The 18,321-nt window shown below is 36.6% G+C and overlaps 1 protein-coding gene across 1 annotated transcript in view; it reads left to right on the top strand.

The window, feature by feature from the left end:
• DENND1B (DENN domain containing 1B) overlaps positions 1-18,321 on the top strand; it is a 158,368-nt gene that overhangs the window by 72,085 nt on the left and 67,962 nt on the right. The window contains exons 6-9 of the mRNA XM_084291384.1: positions 960-1,029; positions 2,237-2,317; positions 6,647-6,700; positions 9,462-9,572. Coding sequence (XP_084147510.1) covers positions 960-1,029; positions 2,237-2,317; positions 6,647-6,700; positions 9,462-9,572 — 316 coding nt within the window. The remainder of the gene's footprint in view (positions 1-959; positions 1,030-2,236; positions 2,318-6,646; positions 6,701-9,461; positions 9,573-18,321) is intronic.

The following is an 18,321-nucleotide window of genomic DNA, read 5'->3' as shown; positions in this document are numbered from 1 at the left end:
TGGTTCTGTAGCATGCTGTCTCTGTTGATGTCTCAGCTAAAGGTAACCATTCTGTAAATAGATTACAAAAAATAGAAATGATGGCACTGTGTTTGGGTTTCTCTTCTCATGCTCTTCAGTTATGTTACATTTATCTTGGATTCTGCTTAACTGATTGGGAATGTTGCACGTATATGGGCTGTGGACTTGTGTGAAGTCTGGTAATTACTCATGTGTTGGTGTGCTGTGAGCTGTTGGTGAAGGCTCACAGTTTTAGAATTTGCTTCTATGTATAGGAATGACTTTATTGGGAGACCAATCTTCTTGTCTATGATGTGACATCTGTGGTATTCTTTAGCAGTGCACAACTTGTCAAGTATGGGGTACTGGCTCAGCCCAGGTAAAAAGGTTTTCAGTCTTCAAGGAAGCAGCAGTTGGGGCAGTCTGGCCAGGTACAACAGAGTGCAGCATCTCAAAACTGCAAATAAAGTTGCAAACAAAGCTACTGAAACTTGTAACATTAAAAGGTAGTGGGAATTTGATTTGAAACTGTCTGACAATGCTTAAAGTGAGCTCTTATGCATTTAGAATAACGAGAGGCAAAAATATGAGCCAGTAGTCTACATTTATGTGGAACTTCAAATCGTTGTACAGTTTATTGTGCAAAGTGAAGTGGTGTACTTAATGCATTTGAAGTATTCAGACATCAGCTTTATAACAAACAAAGCAAAACCAGAGACTTGCAAAATAGCTGCATGTTTAATAGATACAGTGTAAAGAATATAGCTTAGTAGTACTGTCTGTCAGTGATGCACCATCAAATTGAAATTAACGGAGAAAAGTTTTATATGCATTTTATTTGTATGTAGAAATAAAAAAAAAAAGTGCAAGTCACATTAATTATAGTAGTATTTCATAAGCACTGGAAAAATACACTAATAATTTACTCAAATGTTTTTTTTTTTTTCTTCCTCTTTTAGTTTCCTGCCCTGGTTTGAAGTATACTATAAGCTCTTAAATACCCTGGCAGATTATTTGGCTAAAGAACAGGTAATTTTGCGTATTCTGTTTCTTTGTGTTAAAGATTTTCCTTGTAATAATAGTCACTATTTCAAGTGCTATAAAGGGATTCTACACGCTTTAAATCTTTTTAGTAACATTCAGAAGCAGGTCGTTAAATTCATTGTATTGAAATTCAAACAATCTGAATGTACAACCACCCCTATCACTTGAATACCACATTAATCTTAAAAAGCTGCTGAGAATCTACCTTTATAAAGTGTCAGTCTTAGCATAAACAAGTCCTGGATGAAGTGTGAGCAAAGTGTCACATCACTGGAGAACTGTATGATGTATTGATTGTAAACTGTAGATCTCCAGAACTATCTGATTATCAGTTACAAACACTTTTTTTCAGAACTGCATAAAATATGATGTACTGTTTCACCCTTCATATTCACTAAGAACTACCTCTCGTAATTCTGTCATCTCAACTAGCAAGACAAAATTGCTTGCAACATTTGGTGAAGAATCCTGATAGTTTAGTTTGCATATTCATGAGCAATTAGACATATTCCAGGATTACACGGGAAGGGAAACATTGGCATCTGTTTCACTGAGAACATTAAACCCATACCTTTCTACCTTAACTATATTAAAGTAATAGATTGTAATTCGGGAGGAGGAGAGGGGGGCATCAGTAGTTGACTTTATGCTGTAGATTGGAAAAGATGACGTTTCAAGAATAGATGAACTGTACATTAAGCAATTATGGTGCATTATAGCAAATGCACTATATGATGACTTTTTTATGTAAAATGAAAATGCAGTAGGAAAGTTAGGTGTTAGTTGGCTTAGTTAAATGTATTCTCTATTTATGGTTTCATGAATGGTTTACTGAATCTTTAAATGGAACTTTTATCTTTGGCCCTAACAGTAAAATGGTTATTAAGGTTGTATTTGGCAGAATTTTGGGGTAGGAATCATTTTCTCCTGTGCTTCCTGATCAGTAGTTCTGGCATTGCAGTTATTACTACAACCAATTTAAGATGCCAGGTTAAGTTTGTTGTGCTATATGCTGAGGAAATTGTTTCGATGAGTCAGAAAGCTTTAGTGGTGTACGGAAGTATTTTTGTTGTAATGTAAATTCATTAAATAAATATATATATTCTCCTCTATATATAGCTTGATGTACTGTAAATGGTAATTTTTCTGTATTATATGACAATTAATCACCTTTAAAAAATATTCCCTATAGGAAAATGACTCAAATGATTTGTTGAAATCACTGTATAGCCATCCTGTGCCAAAGGCAAATGCTTTAGTCAGTCTAAGTGTGGTAAGTATTCTCTGTATTATTCCTACTTCTGTTGTCTGCTACAAAGTAATAGCTATGGTTGAAACAAAAAAAAACCACCTTTGTAAATAGTAAACTTATATTGCTTCCTATAATTGACTGGCTTGGACAGCCTTTTTAACCTTTCATCTGTCCTATGCAGAGTAGAATTTGTCTCTGTCTGAAGTAGTCCTCTTAAAGTCAGTCATAAAGAAGCAAAAAATTGAGTTTTGCTCTATGGAAGAGAAAGTAAATAGCAGCGGGGTCTGGCAGTGCTGGAACTACTTTTTGTGCTTCCAGCTGTTTCATGTAGATAATTTTGGTTTCTCTTGCTGTGAATCATAAAAAACAGAATTTGTGTTGTTGCTTCCCATGTCTGAGTAGGTAGACTTATAAGACTGGACACAAATCTATGCAAGCTGGCTTCTTTCCCATCTTCCAGAATGACTGCACACACAAGTAAATGTGCACAAATAACTACGACTCATTTGAGCTATCAAGTTGCAAGACACAGAAGTGATTTTTATAAAGTCTTCCCTTACATACTGAAAGATCATTAGATTATTTATTTTGACATTTCCTGTTACTTGTAATCCATTTAATTTAGAATTGAGCCCTGTACTTAAGTAAGAGCAGACTTCAGAAAGCTGTTTGGCCCTCTTAGGAGGGCATATAGAAATGGAGAGGCTTCCACTGCCAGTAGTTGCTTACCCTTGCTGCTTAAAACAGTGCTGCTTTTATTTTAATCTTTCAGATTTACGTTTCCTTGCTATTCCATTTTTTCCAGTCTGTAGAGTCTGTATTTTTCTTCCTTGACCAGTACTAATCCAATATTTGTATTTAGAAGTCCTTCCAGTCTTGTGTGTTGTCTGTCACCAAAACAGTATACTTGGTTTTAAAGCTACAGATTATTTTTTGTTGCCCTTTTTTTTTTTTTTTTTTTTTTTTCTGTTGCTGTCATACTGTTTTTAGGTTAATTTTCAGAAAGTAACAAATTATTTTTTTGTTTTCAGAACTACAAAATATCATTTTATACTAGTCTATAGCGCCCTTCAGTATAATAAATACTATTTTGCCATTCTTAATTGCAGTATTATAACCAATTCTAATTTGGCAACCCTAAAATATTTTATAACATGCTTTGAAAATTCTCCTGTGTTCTGGTTGGACATAGAGAAATTTTAAAGATTATTTTTCTTTAATTTCTTGCAAAGTGTTGCTGCCTACTACTGTCAGTGTGCGTTTCATCTTGCATAGAGCTTGCCTACCTCAGAATGAGTGTTGTGGTGAGCCTTGGAGGTTGTGGTGGATACAGCTGGCAATGCTGGGATGACAAATTGCTTGCAATAGAGTTCGTGCTTGCTGGTTGTATCTATATTATGTAATGTTTGATTTTTATTTTTTTCTCTCACCTGTCTCTTGTTCCCAGTAGTTTGTTCCATTAAAGACTTTTGTAATCTTTTTAACTGAACAATGATCATCTAAATGCAGGCCCTTTGCCAAATACTTGGCTCCAGGTACAGTTGAGCAAATACCGTAGGTTCAGACAGGGAAGAGCAGGAAGGAGTAGATTACCTTGAAACAGAATGGGTTTTTTTTGGATCTACAGGCATCTGTGTTTTCATAATGCTCAGTGCTGCAGGGAGTAGGGAAATCTTTATGGCCACTGGCAACTCTAACTTTGGGTGTCTACTTTTTATATTGACATCCCTATCTGTCTCCTTGTATATTGGATAAATAGGGTAGACTGGAACAGTCAGTGGTAATAGACTTAAAAAGAAGCTCTGGTCTGAAAAATAATTGTAGAAATGACACCATAAGGTTGCCTTTCATTGTGCCGGGATGAGTCTAGTTCAAATTTCATGACGCAGAATTAAAAAGATTCTTCCTTCCCATTTACTCAGATATGCAGGGTAAGGCTCCTGGACATCGAAGAGGGGTTTAAATAGCAGACCACAATAGTAGTTACGATTACGTGTATATAATCATGCATAAGTTGTGCATGATTGTACCGGTATCCGGATACATGGTATTTCCCAGTAATTCTTGCTAAGGAGGACACCAAAATGACTTGGTCCAGTTGAGGACCATGTTCTCTTCTCACTGTGCATTCTTAGTAACAAATACTCTGCAGCTGAGATTTGCAATGAAACCAGAGCTTAAATATCATTTGGTTCACTTTTATTTTACCCATGGAGGGCCAGTACAAGTGCTTTTTCTTTTGTTGGAAAAGCTAGCTAAGTCAAGTCTGAATTCAAATAGGGGAGAAATATAAAAAATAAAACATATTTTCAGCCAATATTTTGAACTTGGAAAACAGTAGAGTCAGCTTTGGTCTATTTGTTGAAAAGCTAAAAAGTCAATTGTTCAATGTTTCTCTCATGTTGCCTAAGAACCAAGAGATGATTTTTGCAAGTCAGCAAGTTTTGAAAAAACAGCCTTGTCTTGTATCGGTGAGTTTAAAAGGCGCTATCTAAAACCTATTGCAATTAAAGAAATAATTACTTGCTATAGGGTATCTCTTTTGATTTCAGGCTTATTTATACCTGTCCTTTGGGAAATTTTGCTGTTGTCTATAGCCTAGAAAAGCAGTATATTAACGTACCTATTATTAACGTACCTAATATTAACGTACCTATTCTGTTTAAATCAGTCTAATTTCAGAGCTATGTGTGTGTCGTAATCCTTTCATCAAAAAACCCACAGCCAACATCAAACTCTTAAACTGATGAACAAAACTTGAATTTTCTAGTGTCCCTTTTTACAGAAAACTTTTTACAGGACAGCAGCTGTTAATTTAGTATCTCTTCCAAAGTCATACTTCCTAAGGGAGTTCACAAAGATGTGCAAGGACTCCATACCACGTTATTTTTGCTGCTTTATGACTCTTAATGACTGCAGTAATGCCTCTTTGCCTCTCATAGTTCTAACTTCCTTTTCTGTTTAATGAGTGAAATATTACTACTTTGTTAATTATAAGTAATTGCTTTTCAAAGTTATTAAATTAATTACTCAGAAAATCTTTTGTTAAATTTTCTGTGACCTTATTATGTATAGGAAATAATTTTCTGTTTTCACCAGACTTATTAAGAATGTAAGCATTGCATTAATCTGAATATTTTCCTATTCCTGACTAGAGAAAAAAGTCGTAAATGTTTTTTCTCTGTTGAAGCAAAACAATATATTGGAATATTAATTGTGCAAATGCTATGATGTTTATGGGATGCCTTTTTTAAACCAGTCTTTTTTATTTTTCTTACTATTACTTTTTATTTAACTCTTGCCAGAAGACTTTTTTTTTTTTTCCTGTGGAGAAAGTTTTAGATTAAATGCATCAAGCTGGTTTAATAAGAGCCTCCTACACAGAGTTGATAGAATTAATAAATACATTTTTTTCTTGCTTGAACAAAAGACACAATATCTTACTTAATGTTTTAGTGTATGCTTTTCAAGTTTGACTTGAAAATGGACTGTTTGTGTTAAAAATCGTCATATAGCAGTGCACAGCTTAAGGAAAACAGATCAAGAAAAATGAAAAAAAAAACATTAAAAGTAACAGAAGATAAAAATTCAATAATTATCACATTTGCTTAGTATGCACTTAAGGTTTTTTGTCCTTCAAGATTTAGACTAATTATGCAAAAACGTCTTAAAATTACTGAACTAAATCCATGTTTGATAGCTACTAAGAGCACTGGATTAATGAGAATAATTTAAATTACATCTGTTTTCAGTTTAATCTATTTTATATTTACATTCTGAATGGCCTCAAACTAAGATTCTAAAATTACTAATGTATTTCATAAATGATTGTGGAATGTCAAGCTGTCAGACCTTGGATTTCTGTTAGCACATTTTTGATTCAAAGATGTTTGGAAAGAGATAAGAACATATATTTAGTAATAATATTTCTATTCTATTTAATTTTTATGTAAATGATTTTTCCTTACCCATTCTAAATTTACATTTTGTCCGTTAACATTTTTTTTTTGTATTTGCAACTTTAAAATCAATGCTTAAACTAATCAATGCTGTTCTCAGGCTTGACTTAACATTTAAAGCTGTTTTAATTTTAGTGTTATTTCAAAACTGCAGCACAGTGATTTGTTCCTTTGGTTTGTCTGCTATGCTAACCCAGAGATTGTCATTTCATGTTCTGGTCTGCTTAATTCTTTGTCTAGTAGTGGTAAGAATACTGTTGGAAAAATGGCTATTTGCTTAAACAATGATGGGGTTGGAAATCCTAAATGCTGGAATGCTGGATTTTTAAAGAAATATTTTTTTTTGTTTGCTGTGTACATAAATTATTAATTATTTTTCCCCATTGATTAGCACTCGTATTTCATTACTCCTGATATAACTGGATTGCCAACAATCCCTGAAAGCGTAAGTATGCAGTTTCTTTTTTAAATATTTAGGAGAAGTATAAATCTCATTCTGTGGATAGGGCTGAACTCTGCTTTTATCAATAGGAGATTTATTTTTTTTCTAGGACTGTTTTCAGAATATGATTAATGTATATTATTATAACCTTTAGCTAGTAAGGTTACTGTTTCATTCATTGTTAACCAATATTAAAGCATTATACAGGGTATTTTAGAGCACCACTATGTCTGCCTTTTGTTCATAGTTACTGTTTGTTTGCATTTATGAGGATTATATATGCAAAACATATTCTACTTCTGCAGCTAGTGTTGTTTGAATACCTGCCCTTTAAACAGTGCATTACTAAGCTGCAAATTCATCTATCAAGACATGCAGTTTATTTTTTTTGTGTAAGAAGGCATGGTTTCAGGCTTTCTGAAAACACACTGTACCTGCTTGCATTTGGGTGGTAACCATACACCAGTCACAGGTATTATTGTTACTTTTTTAATGAAGATTTGCATTCGGTGGCTGATAAATCCTTGATGGTGCTGCCAGCAGATTCCAAATGCAAAATGTCAAACCCTGTCCTCTATAGTGTGTTTAGGTAGAAGCTACTTAATTAGGTGTTATCCAACTTTCTGCTTTTCCAGTTTTGCATTGTCTGGAATTGAATATGGTTATCTAGATTTGCATTTTTACACTTGGACACAGTGACTTCCTCCCAAAAGCTAAACGGTTCGGTAGCTGCGATGGGGTCGCCGTGGTACAGCACCACACCGTCCCTGGGGTGCAGGTGGGACAGGCAGGGAAGGGCAGCAGAGGAGCCACGTGAGGACAGGCTGGGAAAACCCAAACCCGAGAGGAGCATGAGGCTGCACCTAGCAGCGAGGAGGGGGCAGCTCAGGCTTGGGCTGAGTGGAGATGCGTGGCCTCTGTTGCAACCCAGACAACTACAGGAAGGTGCTGGATTGAGAAGAGAGGACCCATATTGCAAGGGCTCTTGGGGCAGGACAGGGATTCATTTGCAGCTGTTTATTTTCATTGGTTTCACCCCATAGACTGAATTCTTCTATGTGTAAAAAATCTCTTATTCAAACTCATTATTTGGGCTTCTACTAAAGCATAGCTTTGGGGATTAGGAGTTGTTTTATATGTTCATCTTGAAGAAAATGGGGGAAAGTTTCACTTTGAGTCTCTGGCTGATCGAAGATCTTACAGTGGTGTTGCTGTGGATTTATTCTGCTGATTCTGTGGGAGAAAGGAAAAGTAAATATCAAGCTGCCTTCCTATACTTATTTTGTACTCTGCTTATGGAAGTCCCATCCTTCCAGAATGATCAAAATGAATTGATACTAACGGAGGGTAGGACAAGTAGGCAGTTGAGATGTGGTAATTATAGTAAATCAGTAGTAAAATGGCTTTTCCTTGTTCTTTGTTGTAAGTTTCACAAACTTGAGGAGCAGTAACTTTACAGCTGTAATGCAGAAATAACTAACTGACTGCCTCCCAAAGCCACATTGGTCCGTACAAGATTGCAGACTTTTTTACCACAGCTTTTGCAACACAGAATCAGCATATCATTATCAACTAAAATGTTAAAAGGTGTCCTAGATAAGTTGGACTCAAATTATTGTGGTGCATCAGCCGCTGACAATCAGTTAAAGGTAGCACTTGAAGGACCACAGTTTCTTTCTAAACGCTGTGTTTGTAGCGTTAAAGCTCTCGCTTTCATCTCTTCCAAAAGTTTATGCGGCACGGACCAAGAATAACTCTGTACTCCACGGCTTTGAATTAATAATCCATTTGTGAATTTATGTGAAACCGGTTCAGTCATTGGATCTTCTGTCATTTCTTTTCAGTAACTTTTTCACTTAATATTGAAATGCATCCAGAAAGGAGGTCAATGTTCTGATCATCACCCAGCCTTTCACTAAGGCTAGGTTTTGCCTCAGTCCCTCTTTGTATGGAGCCAGCAGGGCAGCTGCTCAGCAGCAGCTCAGATCCACGCTGCAATCCCGACCGTGGAGGGCAGCGAGCCGGGGGTGCTGCAGGCCACAGCCGCCTCCCGGCCCCGTGGCACAGGAGTGCTCACGCTCCCCTCTTGCCTTGACCCTGCTCATCGTACCCACGCTGGTTTTTGGGGCTGTAATCCCGTGCTGCCCTGTGTCGACACCACCTCTGTGTTTGAACTGTGAATAAGAGGTGCTGGTGGCTTTACTTTTCATTAAACCCCATAGAGGTAGACCCAATACTTTCTAACAGGGCTTTGGGTTGTTGTTGCCATTTTTTTTTCCCCTCCCAGCAAGCTGGTTTGCTGGACTTGAAGTAGAATAAAATGTATTGACTTCAGGAGAGCAGGCAAAAATACTACAGTTTTATTCTCATAACTATGATAGAACAGTTATTGCTGTGGTGGGGGATCTCTTCCTGGGTTGAAGTAATGGTTATCTTAATAGCATATGTGGCTACTGATATATATTTCTTATTTCTTCAGATTCAGAAATAATATAAATTGTAATACAGAAGCATAATCAAATAAGCAAAATAATAATAACTTACACCAAAGTTAGTTTTCCATTGGTTTTAACACTCAGTCAATTATTTTTAGAGCATTTAAATTTTAATGCGAAGTCATATTTTTAATATATATATATATATATATGGTTTTATTTAAACCTACTAATTCTACTAATTGGTCAAAATTTTTGTAAATAACATGTGAATGTTCCACTTAGCCAACAGTGTTGCTATATTGTTAACATCTTCTTTATTTTAACAGAGAAACCTTACTGAATATTTTGTTGCTGTGGATGTGAACAACATGCTGCAACTTTATGCCAGTATGTTGCATGAGAGAAGAATCATTATTACCTCTAGCAAACTAAGCACTGTAAGTACTTCACACATCTCCTTTTAAGTAGAATATATTGAACATTTCACAAAATGACCTACAGACCTTTGTGGTTTTAGATATGTTCCATGTGTACTTATAAGACAATATCTACATACTTTTCTGATATATGGTTTTAGTCTGGCTCTTGAAGTACAAAAGTCTGATTTATATAAGACCTACTCAGATACATTAAGTCAGGTTAATTATTTTTCTTATCAGGAGATGAGAGTTCTTTAACTCTCCTGAGTTCATTTCTGTGCCTTCTAACCTAAAAAGAATTCTTAAGGGCTATTATAAGATCTTTATTATTCACTTGTGGCTTATTCCATTGGAGCTACTTGAAAGAAATCAAGGGGGCATAATAATAGCTGCTATCCTAACCTGGTAATAGGTGGATTCATCTTTGTTAGAGTGGTTTGGGAGTGCATACTGTAATAGCTCTGATTTGGAGCAGCTCTTCAGACTTATAATAGCGTACAACTCGAAATAGCTGCTGCTGCTGCTTTTTTTTTTTTTTTTTTTTTATTAAAGGTTTGAGGGTACTGTCCACATTTTTTTTTTTAATGCCTGCTTTAGGCTTAATAAGAGTGTTGCATTTCATTTTGAAAGTATATCTAAATATTCAGGCATTATTCTGTTTTACTATTTGCAGAGTCTTATGTGGCTTTAAAATACCCTGTATTTTGAATATATTCACAAGAATATACTTTGCATTACTATGAGACTGTCACTTTATAACCAACTTTTGTCATAGAGTATACTTGTACACAATCCTTAACCTGTTGTGCTCAGTCATTAAAAATACTGTAATTTATATCTTTCAAAAGTGCCTCATAAAACATGTTGTTTAATACTGTTTCTGTCATGGAAAGTCAATGTTCTTTTCCTGAACATGGCTCATTCTTCTACCAAATAAATGAACAGTTATTTTCAACACACAGGGACAAGGTTGGATATAGTACTAAAAACTAACATTTTCAAAAACTTGCAGGTGCTAATTTCCAATATATATGTGTGGTGTGTGTGTATATAAGGAGTGAAAATTTTTGGACTACTTATAGTGGATAAAATCACTTTAAAATCTTTTGAGTTGTATAACTATTTTATTTTATTTTATTTTATTTTATTTTATTTTATTTTATTTTATTTTATTTTATTTTATTTTATTTTATTTTATTTTATTTTATTTTATTTTATTTTATTTTATTTTATTTTATTTTATTTTATTTTATTATTTTTTCCAAAACACCACAATGTTAGGTCCCTCAATCTGTAATCACTGTTGTAGTGAGGGGATGCACAAGGCCAGTACCTCACCATGTGGTGATTTGCAGAATATGGAACTAAGTAAGTCTGTGATAATTAGAGAATGAAGGAAACCTGGGTCATATAAGCAGAGGCCAAATGATCAACTATAAAACCTAAAAAGCAGCGTGTGAATGAATATAATCAGTCTTCAAATTACTGGGCTATGATGTATTTTATTAGGCACCAAAGATTTTACTCTATCTTATGAAATTTCCATATTCTTTTTATTTTTTTTCTGTGGAACCGTCTAGTTGAAAATTTAGGCTTTACAATACAATAATATCCAGTGGGCAAAGACAATTTCAAGGAAAAGCCCTTAGGAGAACTTGTGGCAATGTGGCAAAAGCATGGAATTGAATTTTTTTTCCCAGTTTGCCAGTTTGGGACACAGCTTGGTATTAAAAAAATGAAAGACAAAATACCCCGTAAAAAACCTTCAACTGTAATGATGCCCCAGTCAAACCTCTTTTACTGCTCCGGTAGTGAGGAAATAGGAATCGCGATGGCAGGTCTGTGCCTGTGGAAGATTGGTTCTGTAGGTGGGCATGCGTCAGTCTGCCTCACAGGATTTGCAATCATATTCTCAGCCTACATTTGGATCCTCTTAAGACTTGATTTTGTTAGGCTCAGCATCTCAGCTGGTCTCTGTTGCTATGATATGACAAGAGGAGAGACAGAATTACACTGTGCTGATGCAGACTACCTTATTTCCATGGTCAGATTCCAAACTATTTAGAAACAATTACAGATTAACAGATGTAATACAATCTTTGTGAGAAACTTTCATTTCATTTAGAATTCAGCTGTTTATTCCAAATCTTTTCATTAAGTAATAGTCATCACTGAAAATAATTTATATTAATCTCCTGGACAAGGGCAGGTAGTGATAACAGACTTCCATAATACCATTTGGATGTCCTGAGAGATGTCACCAAGCTCTAAGTGTGAGTAGTAGACAGCAGACCAAGTCTGAATACAGAGAGCACATCAATTTCACTTCCTTCTGGTTATGTTTTTAGTGTGCTAACATTACGTAAGGTATAGTTAAATGAAGTTACTGCTGTGTCATGTAGCATTTTTCCACATAGCACTTGGTAAATTTTCCCTTACACTAGTGAGGTATGGTCAAACAAGAGTAGAGCTGGCTTGTCAGGAGCTTCAGTGAGAAGGTACTAAACTCTTTCACACACAGACCAAGAACTATGCTAGGCTTGCCTCTTTACAGAACAATATAATTTAAAAAGCAAATTAATCACTTCTTAGTGAAGAATTCAATTAAATAGCCAAGAAGGATTAAATGTGTTTTTTTGTCACAAGATATTTCTTCTTCAAAATGTTGGAATGCTTAATATAATACAAATAAGCAAATGGAGTATATGTGAACATTGATGTGTGCTAGCTTTATGCTGTTTTGCTATTGTGGGTACAAAACACAGCAGGCTGGTACTCTGTGCTGCAAGAGATGCAATTTAATATTCCTAAATTGCAGCTTGATACTTAGAAAGATAATTATTTCAAAAACGGTGCTCTCAAGTACAAGTTTCTGTTAAGGGAGTTGTGCCTTATCTTTGGGGCTAACTGAATACCAAGTGCTTATGTTAGTTCACGAAGACTGGGCTGTGATGTCACCTTCCAGTTATCAGCTCTGTTTCGGTTCACTATCTCAGGGCAGTGACTGATAACAAAAAAAAAAAAGAAAGAAAAAAGGCATAATTCAAGGCCTTGCTTAGTTTCTCCTCACTGTTCTTGAGGGAGTGAGGTGGGCAGGGAGGAGAAGAGTAGAAAACCATATTTAAGTCTGACATCTCTGTCTTATGAATTTCATGCTTTCATTATATTGAAGTATATCAGTGCAGGGAGAAAATGAATGCTATATTTAAAACGGTTTACTTTAGTGGAAGAAGGAGAAACAGAAATAATTTACCATTTTCAGCTGTTGTACAGTGTTTTTAATTAAAACAAAAGATAATCAATTTATCAATTTATCTAGAGGTGCTCTGATTCAATTTTCAGCTTATATTTTATTTCAGCCAAGCATGCATCTTCTCACATTTACAATCACTATGTATTCTTTACATCTTTCTTTGAACTGATTTTCTATGTTTATACCCCCCTTAAAAACTCCTTTGGTGGACATCTTGGTCTACTTGCCATACCAATTACTACAAAGATATAAGTGGAAACTTCCCACTGCTCCTTTCTGTCATAGCTTCTGGGTCATTATTTGCCCTAACTGTTGATTCTTTTATTAGCTTGACTTTCCAACCACTTTAATAATGTGATTATCACCAACCTCACAGCTTGCTTGAGGCTTAATGTTAGAGTGAGATAGATTCAGCTAGCCTGAGGATTATGTTCTGTAAGATCTGTTTGTAGCAAAAATTACCATTTCTGCTTTTGAACAGTAAACTATAATAGAGAAACAAATCGTATGACTTTGGAATAAATGAATGAAACAAAGGAATTGATTTATTCACAGAGGTGGCTGTTCATTGTTTCACTTCAACTGTAAAAGGAAGACCTTTGTAAATGTCATACTGTATATTCTTACGCAGCACCCATCACAACATCTGCATGTATTCTTGTTAGTTGCATGGAGCTGTAAGAGTTTCAGTACAAATAATTTTTTAATTCAATCTACTATCAATTATTAAAGTGCCGGGGAAGGCTTTTGCAGGAAGGCTGAACTACAGCATTGATTTTATGCATGCTGGAGGCAGGCCCTAGATGTTGAGGCCCCAAGTGCACCTGCTGTGGTAGTCTACCAGAACATCATACCATACTCTCATGTATTCAAAGCAAAGGAATAAATCATGATTTTACAACAGTGCATCAGTTGACTTATTGCTGTTTTGTGACCGGAGGTAGGAAGGATTGCTGTTTAAAGCCATGTCATCGGTTCTCAAGTCACTCAAGCATGAAAGCTTGTCATATGCCTCTGTAATTGTACCTCACCAGCCTTTCTCTAACTAGTCAGCTGGGGCTGCGCGTTTTGTCTCAAACACCCGGCTGGCCAGTGTCTGACAGGAGCTTTCTCGTCATCCTGTCAGTAGTATGTTAACTAGAATGTATCTTCTGCGGCCTGCAGTGGCAGGTGGAAAGGATGCTACACTTTAAAGCAAATGTCTAAACGTTATCTCCTTTTTGACCAATATTTGTTTTAGGTAATATGAGTCTGATGTGTTTGAGAGCACTGTGGCTGCAAAGTTCTGCTTTGTGCTGGCTGCAGGCTTCACTGGAGCTCCTTGTAAAAAGGAACATATACATCAATAAAAGATGCAGACCCTTTTTTTTGTGTGTATGGTGAAAGAGCACTGAAAAAAATTTGCCCACAACATACATTTGTGGAATTATTTTTACTGCTGCTTATATTGAAAGAGAGCTTTCTGCAGTTCCACTTGGTTGCAATAGTTAGTTGGTCTGAACAGTAGCTGCATATTCCTTGCCTCTGTAGTCTTGCTGGGGTACTGTCACGCTATCTGTGCTCACTTGGGGACTGGGAGGTTGAGGAGGCTCCTTGGAGAATGTAATACAGCTGAACAGCTGCGAGGGAGGGCAACACCCTCCTTATTCTGACACATTATCTTTGTGCCTTGCTTTGCTCCTTCTGCATCTGACCTGAAATCCAAGATTCTTAAGTTTATTCCAAAATCCATATGTCCCAAGGCAGTAATATCATCAACTGAAACAGAAAACAACTCTTGGGTTTGTCTATTTCTTGCACTTCATTTAAATCTCTCTGTGGTGTATATGTTGCAGATTGCTGGATATACTTAGAAAATCAGCCAAGCAGTGCTTTGTGGCCAGGCCAGATCGCTGTGTGGTTTTGGAGTGCAGTGTATGTTAGTGTGAAGCTTGGAAAGACAGAAAGCTCTTTTGTATTTTTTATTTGAGTTCAAAGCTGGCTATTTGTGGAGCTGTTTCTCTGGCGTAAGCTAAAAGGCCAAAACAGTAGAAAAATTGGCTCCATACAAGCTCTCAGGTTGGGGAAAACAATGGTATTAGGTGCTGTCATATATCTTAGTGACAGCATCACGTTGCCTTGTGCTGGGGTTATATTCCCAGTTCTGACTGAACCAAACCATAGCATCCATTTTTTCATTGTACACTGCAGTGTGGTTGCAATTTTATCTAAAAATGTACTTGTGAAGTGTTTGATTCTTTTTAAATAGTACTGTCCCAGTAATGCAAAAATTATAAATTTGAAATTAAGTTATTATCTCGAATTCCTTTGAGGTAGTACATACTGAGCAGAAATATGCAAGGGCTAAATGTAGTTCTTGGAAAACAAAAAGTGGGTAGGAATGTGTCATTAACTTGCAAAGCTGCAGTTATTCTGCTGATACTCAGCTCCTGGAAGCACTGTTAGAATTCATTTTTGAATAATAGGTCACACAGATCATTTGAGTAGATGAAGAGTGGTGTCCTTTAATTTTTAAAAGTTCAGGTGTAAGTAGTCTAAGATACCTTGCCCGGAGGTAAGGTGAGGTCAGCTGGACAGGGTGCGTGCTGTGGGTGCAGCTGAGGCCCTGCTAGGACACGGGCCTGCCGCCTGCTTCTAGCAGTGAAGTGAAGGGAGCAGGGAAGGGAGGCATCAAAACTGAGCCAAGCTCAGGAACTGGAAAGCTCTCCCAGTCCAGGAGTTCAGAATATCTGCTGATTGCTGTTGCCACCTGTGTGCAGAATTGTATCACTGGGTTTCATTTCAATGAAAACAAATACTGTAACAGGAAAGCATACAGACTGGCATACAGACTGATTTACACATTGATTTCAAAATAAAGTTTTAAAGTTTTTAACTCATTAGCACTTTCACAAAAAGGAACAAATCCATGATGAAGATATGAGGCAAGAGTTGCTTCTTCTGATTCATGTAATCTTTGGCAATTCAGTAAAAACTGCCAAACCTGAATGCCATGCAGGGCTGGAGCAGGCCCTGCTGTGGGCATTGACCCTCCAAGAGAGGCCCTTTGTGGTTGGGCTGCATGGGAATGGGAAGTGAAAGGGTCTGCAGGCTGTTGTGGATGGCAAGAACAGTCTCAATCCCCTAAACAAACAAACAGAAAACTGCAGATGTCATCGTGATTGTGTGAAGTGAAAGATGTGAAGATGAGTTACTAAAGAGTATTTGAGTGTAATACCAGCTCTCTGGTCTGGTGTGCCATTATGGCAAGGTTTCTCCTTTTTCACTAACTGCTGCTTTATTCCCCCTCCTCCCACGCAAATTCACCAATGGTGAGATGAATTATAACATAGTCAGTGGTTATCTCTAGTCTTGCTTGCAGTAAATAAGTTGTCTGTCAGCTATTCACAAGGAAGCTGTTCCCTGCTGCTTCTTAATTAGTGTATGGCAGAAGAACATACCACGGAGTTACTCCGGGGGAGGAAACATTAATAAAAATTATTTTCCTGGAAACTTTCCTTTCAGAACCAAGAAACATTTGCAGAACTCCCTTATTTTACAGGAGGGTAGCTCTTCCTCCACAGAGACAGAGTCATAATGGAGGAGGAAAGAGGGGGGGAGTTACAAGATGGTCAGAAAAGAGAGACATAAAGATGTATAGGTTCATGTTCTTCTGTCTGTGTTTTTGTGAGAGACGAGGAGATAAAGCAGTTAGCAAATAAATAAATGACAAAGTAAGAATAAACAAATCATCAAGAATATACAAGATGAAATGAAAGAATGAGGAAACTGAAATTATTCAACATGATGTAAAGAAGCATAATTAGTTATAAGATAAATGAATATCAATAGGAGATATGTTAACCTAATCTGCAATGTGTTAGGAATAAAAACTGACTTGACCAAATTTCAGATGTTTCATTTTTAACCTAAAAAAAATATTACTAAAAGCCTTTGTGAGATGATGAAATTGAGTAACTGAATCAAGTTAAGTGGCTTTATCTATGCCAAGCACACCTGCTTGGGTATGTACATACCTCAGATAATCCATAAAAGCACACGTAGGTCCTTAGTGTAGGCACAGGATGCCAGTGGTATTTGTCACGGAGTCCTCACCTGTCTACTACCACTTCAATTTTATTTTCTGTTCAGCTTCCATTATTGAGAAGCATGTCATTCCTGGAGCCATAGGCAAGGAACAAACCGTATCTGAGGTCTTTTCTTTTTCCTTCCAAACTAGTGCACAAGAATGATGCCATAATGCTGCTTTGTGAATGAAGAATAGCAAGAAAAGAATGAAATTGATTGCATATGAAGTGCTGTCAAATTCGTGAACAACACTCTTCTTTCTCTTCCCTTTCCTTCCTCCAGAATAAGGATAAAAAAGAAGTGAATTAATATTAAAACAAAACCAAAAACCAGGATACATGCAGTTTTTTAAATGAATGTTTCTTTCCCATATTTTGGTTTCACAATGGATAAAGTGAAAATTTTCATCTGTGGACTGGAAATACATTTCCCTTTACCTCTCTCCCTTATGTGATTAAGGAGCACTGGGGGCTTCATCTTGCCAACAGGAAGAAAATGCATTATGGCTCATTTAAGGTCTTCCCTCCTTTTTTCTTCTTAGAGGTTATGGGGATGGCAGATGGGAAACTGTTAGCCAGAAGCTAAATTAAAAAAATGCCTGAGAAATGCCTTTGGTTCTCATGGCTTGGATAGTATATTCTGGTCTCTTTTGTTGCTTTTTTTTTTTTTTTTTTTTTTAATCGGTGATTTCTGTCCTCTTCCAAGGACAGCAGAATAGATGAACGTGATGATTTAGTCCAACTATTTATTCTTTAAAGCTGGAAAGGGATTTATGCTCTGTTATAAAATGGTCAAAGCAAGGGCTCCCTTCCCACTATTAATTTCCAGCAGTCTTCACCTACCCATTCAAGAAATGGATGAGAAAATAAGTTTTAGCAGAAGCATCTGTTACAGGTTTGGGGCCTGATTTTGTTCTTGACCAAACAAGATTTAGATACGGAAGTCCCCTGTGACAAAGCTGATAATCTTAGAGTTGTAAAAAGGTAGAGGAGAAGCTTCCTTTCACCACTACGGCCGTTCCTCTGAGTGGTTTCACAGTAATTCTCATACACTGGGAGTACTGGGATAGCAGCAGTAAGAGCTAGGCAAGGCTGATGGTAGCTACTGGAATAGGGATGGTGACCCTCTATGATTTATTGCTATAGGTACTGCTAAGTAGATGAGTTAATTAAACAGTATCTTTGGCATCTTTCAACATATGTGTGGTCAAGACAGTGGGAGGCAAGCAGTTCTTTAGCCCAATGGCTCTGTGAGGGAGGAGGGAAGGAGCATACCAGTACCCATTTCTGGACATGGTGTTGACAGAGATTGACAGTGTTTGAGGGGCTTTCAGGAAGTGGTTTTATCACAGTAATTCTTCAGTTACTTACAGTAGATTTTGAAGGGCTGTATGGTATCACAGGTTAATTTTACTTTAGCGTTTTGTCGAACTTCTGCTGCCATTTT

The sequence above is a fragment of the Netta rufina genome (genome assembly GCF_964035555.1).
Source record: "Netta rufina genome assembly, chromosome: 8".
In the NCBI taxonomy this organism is placed as follows: domain Eukaryota; kingdom Metazoa; phylum Chordata; class Aves; order Anseriformes; family Anatidae; genus Netta; species Netta rufina.
Note: the sequence above shows the minus strand (reverse complement) of the source record. Positions and strands in the feature narration are given on the sequence as shown.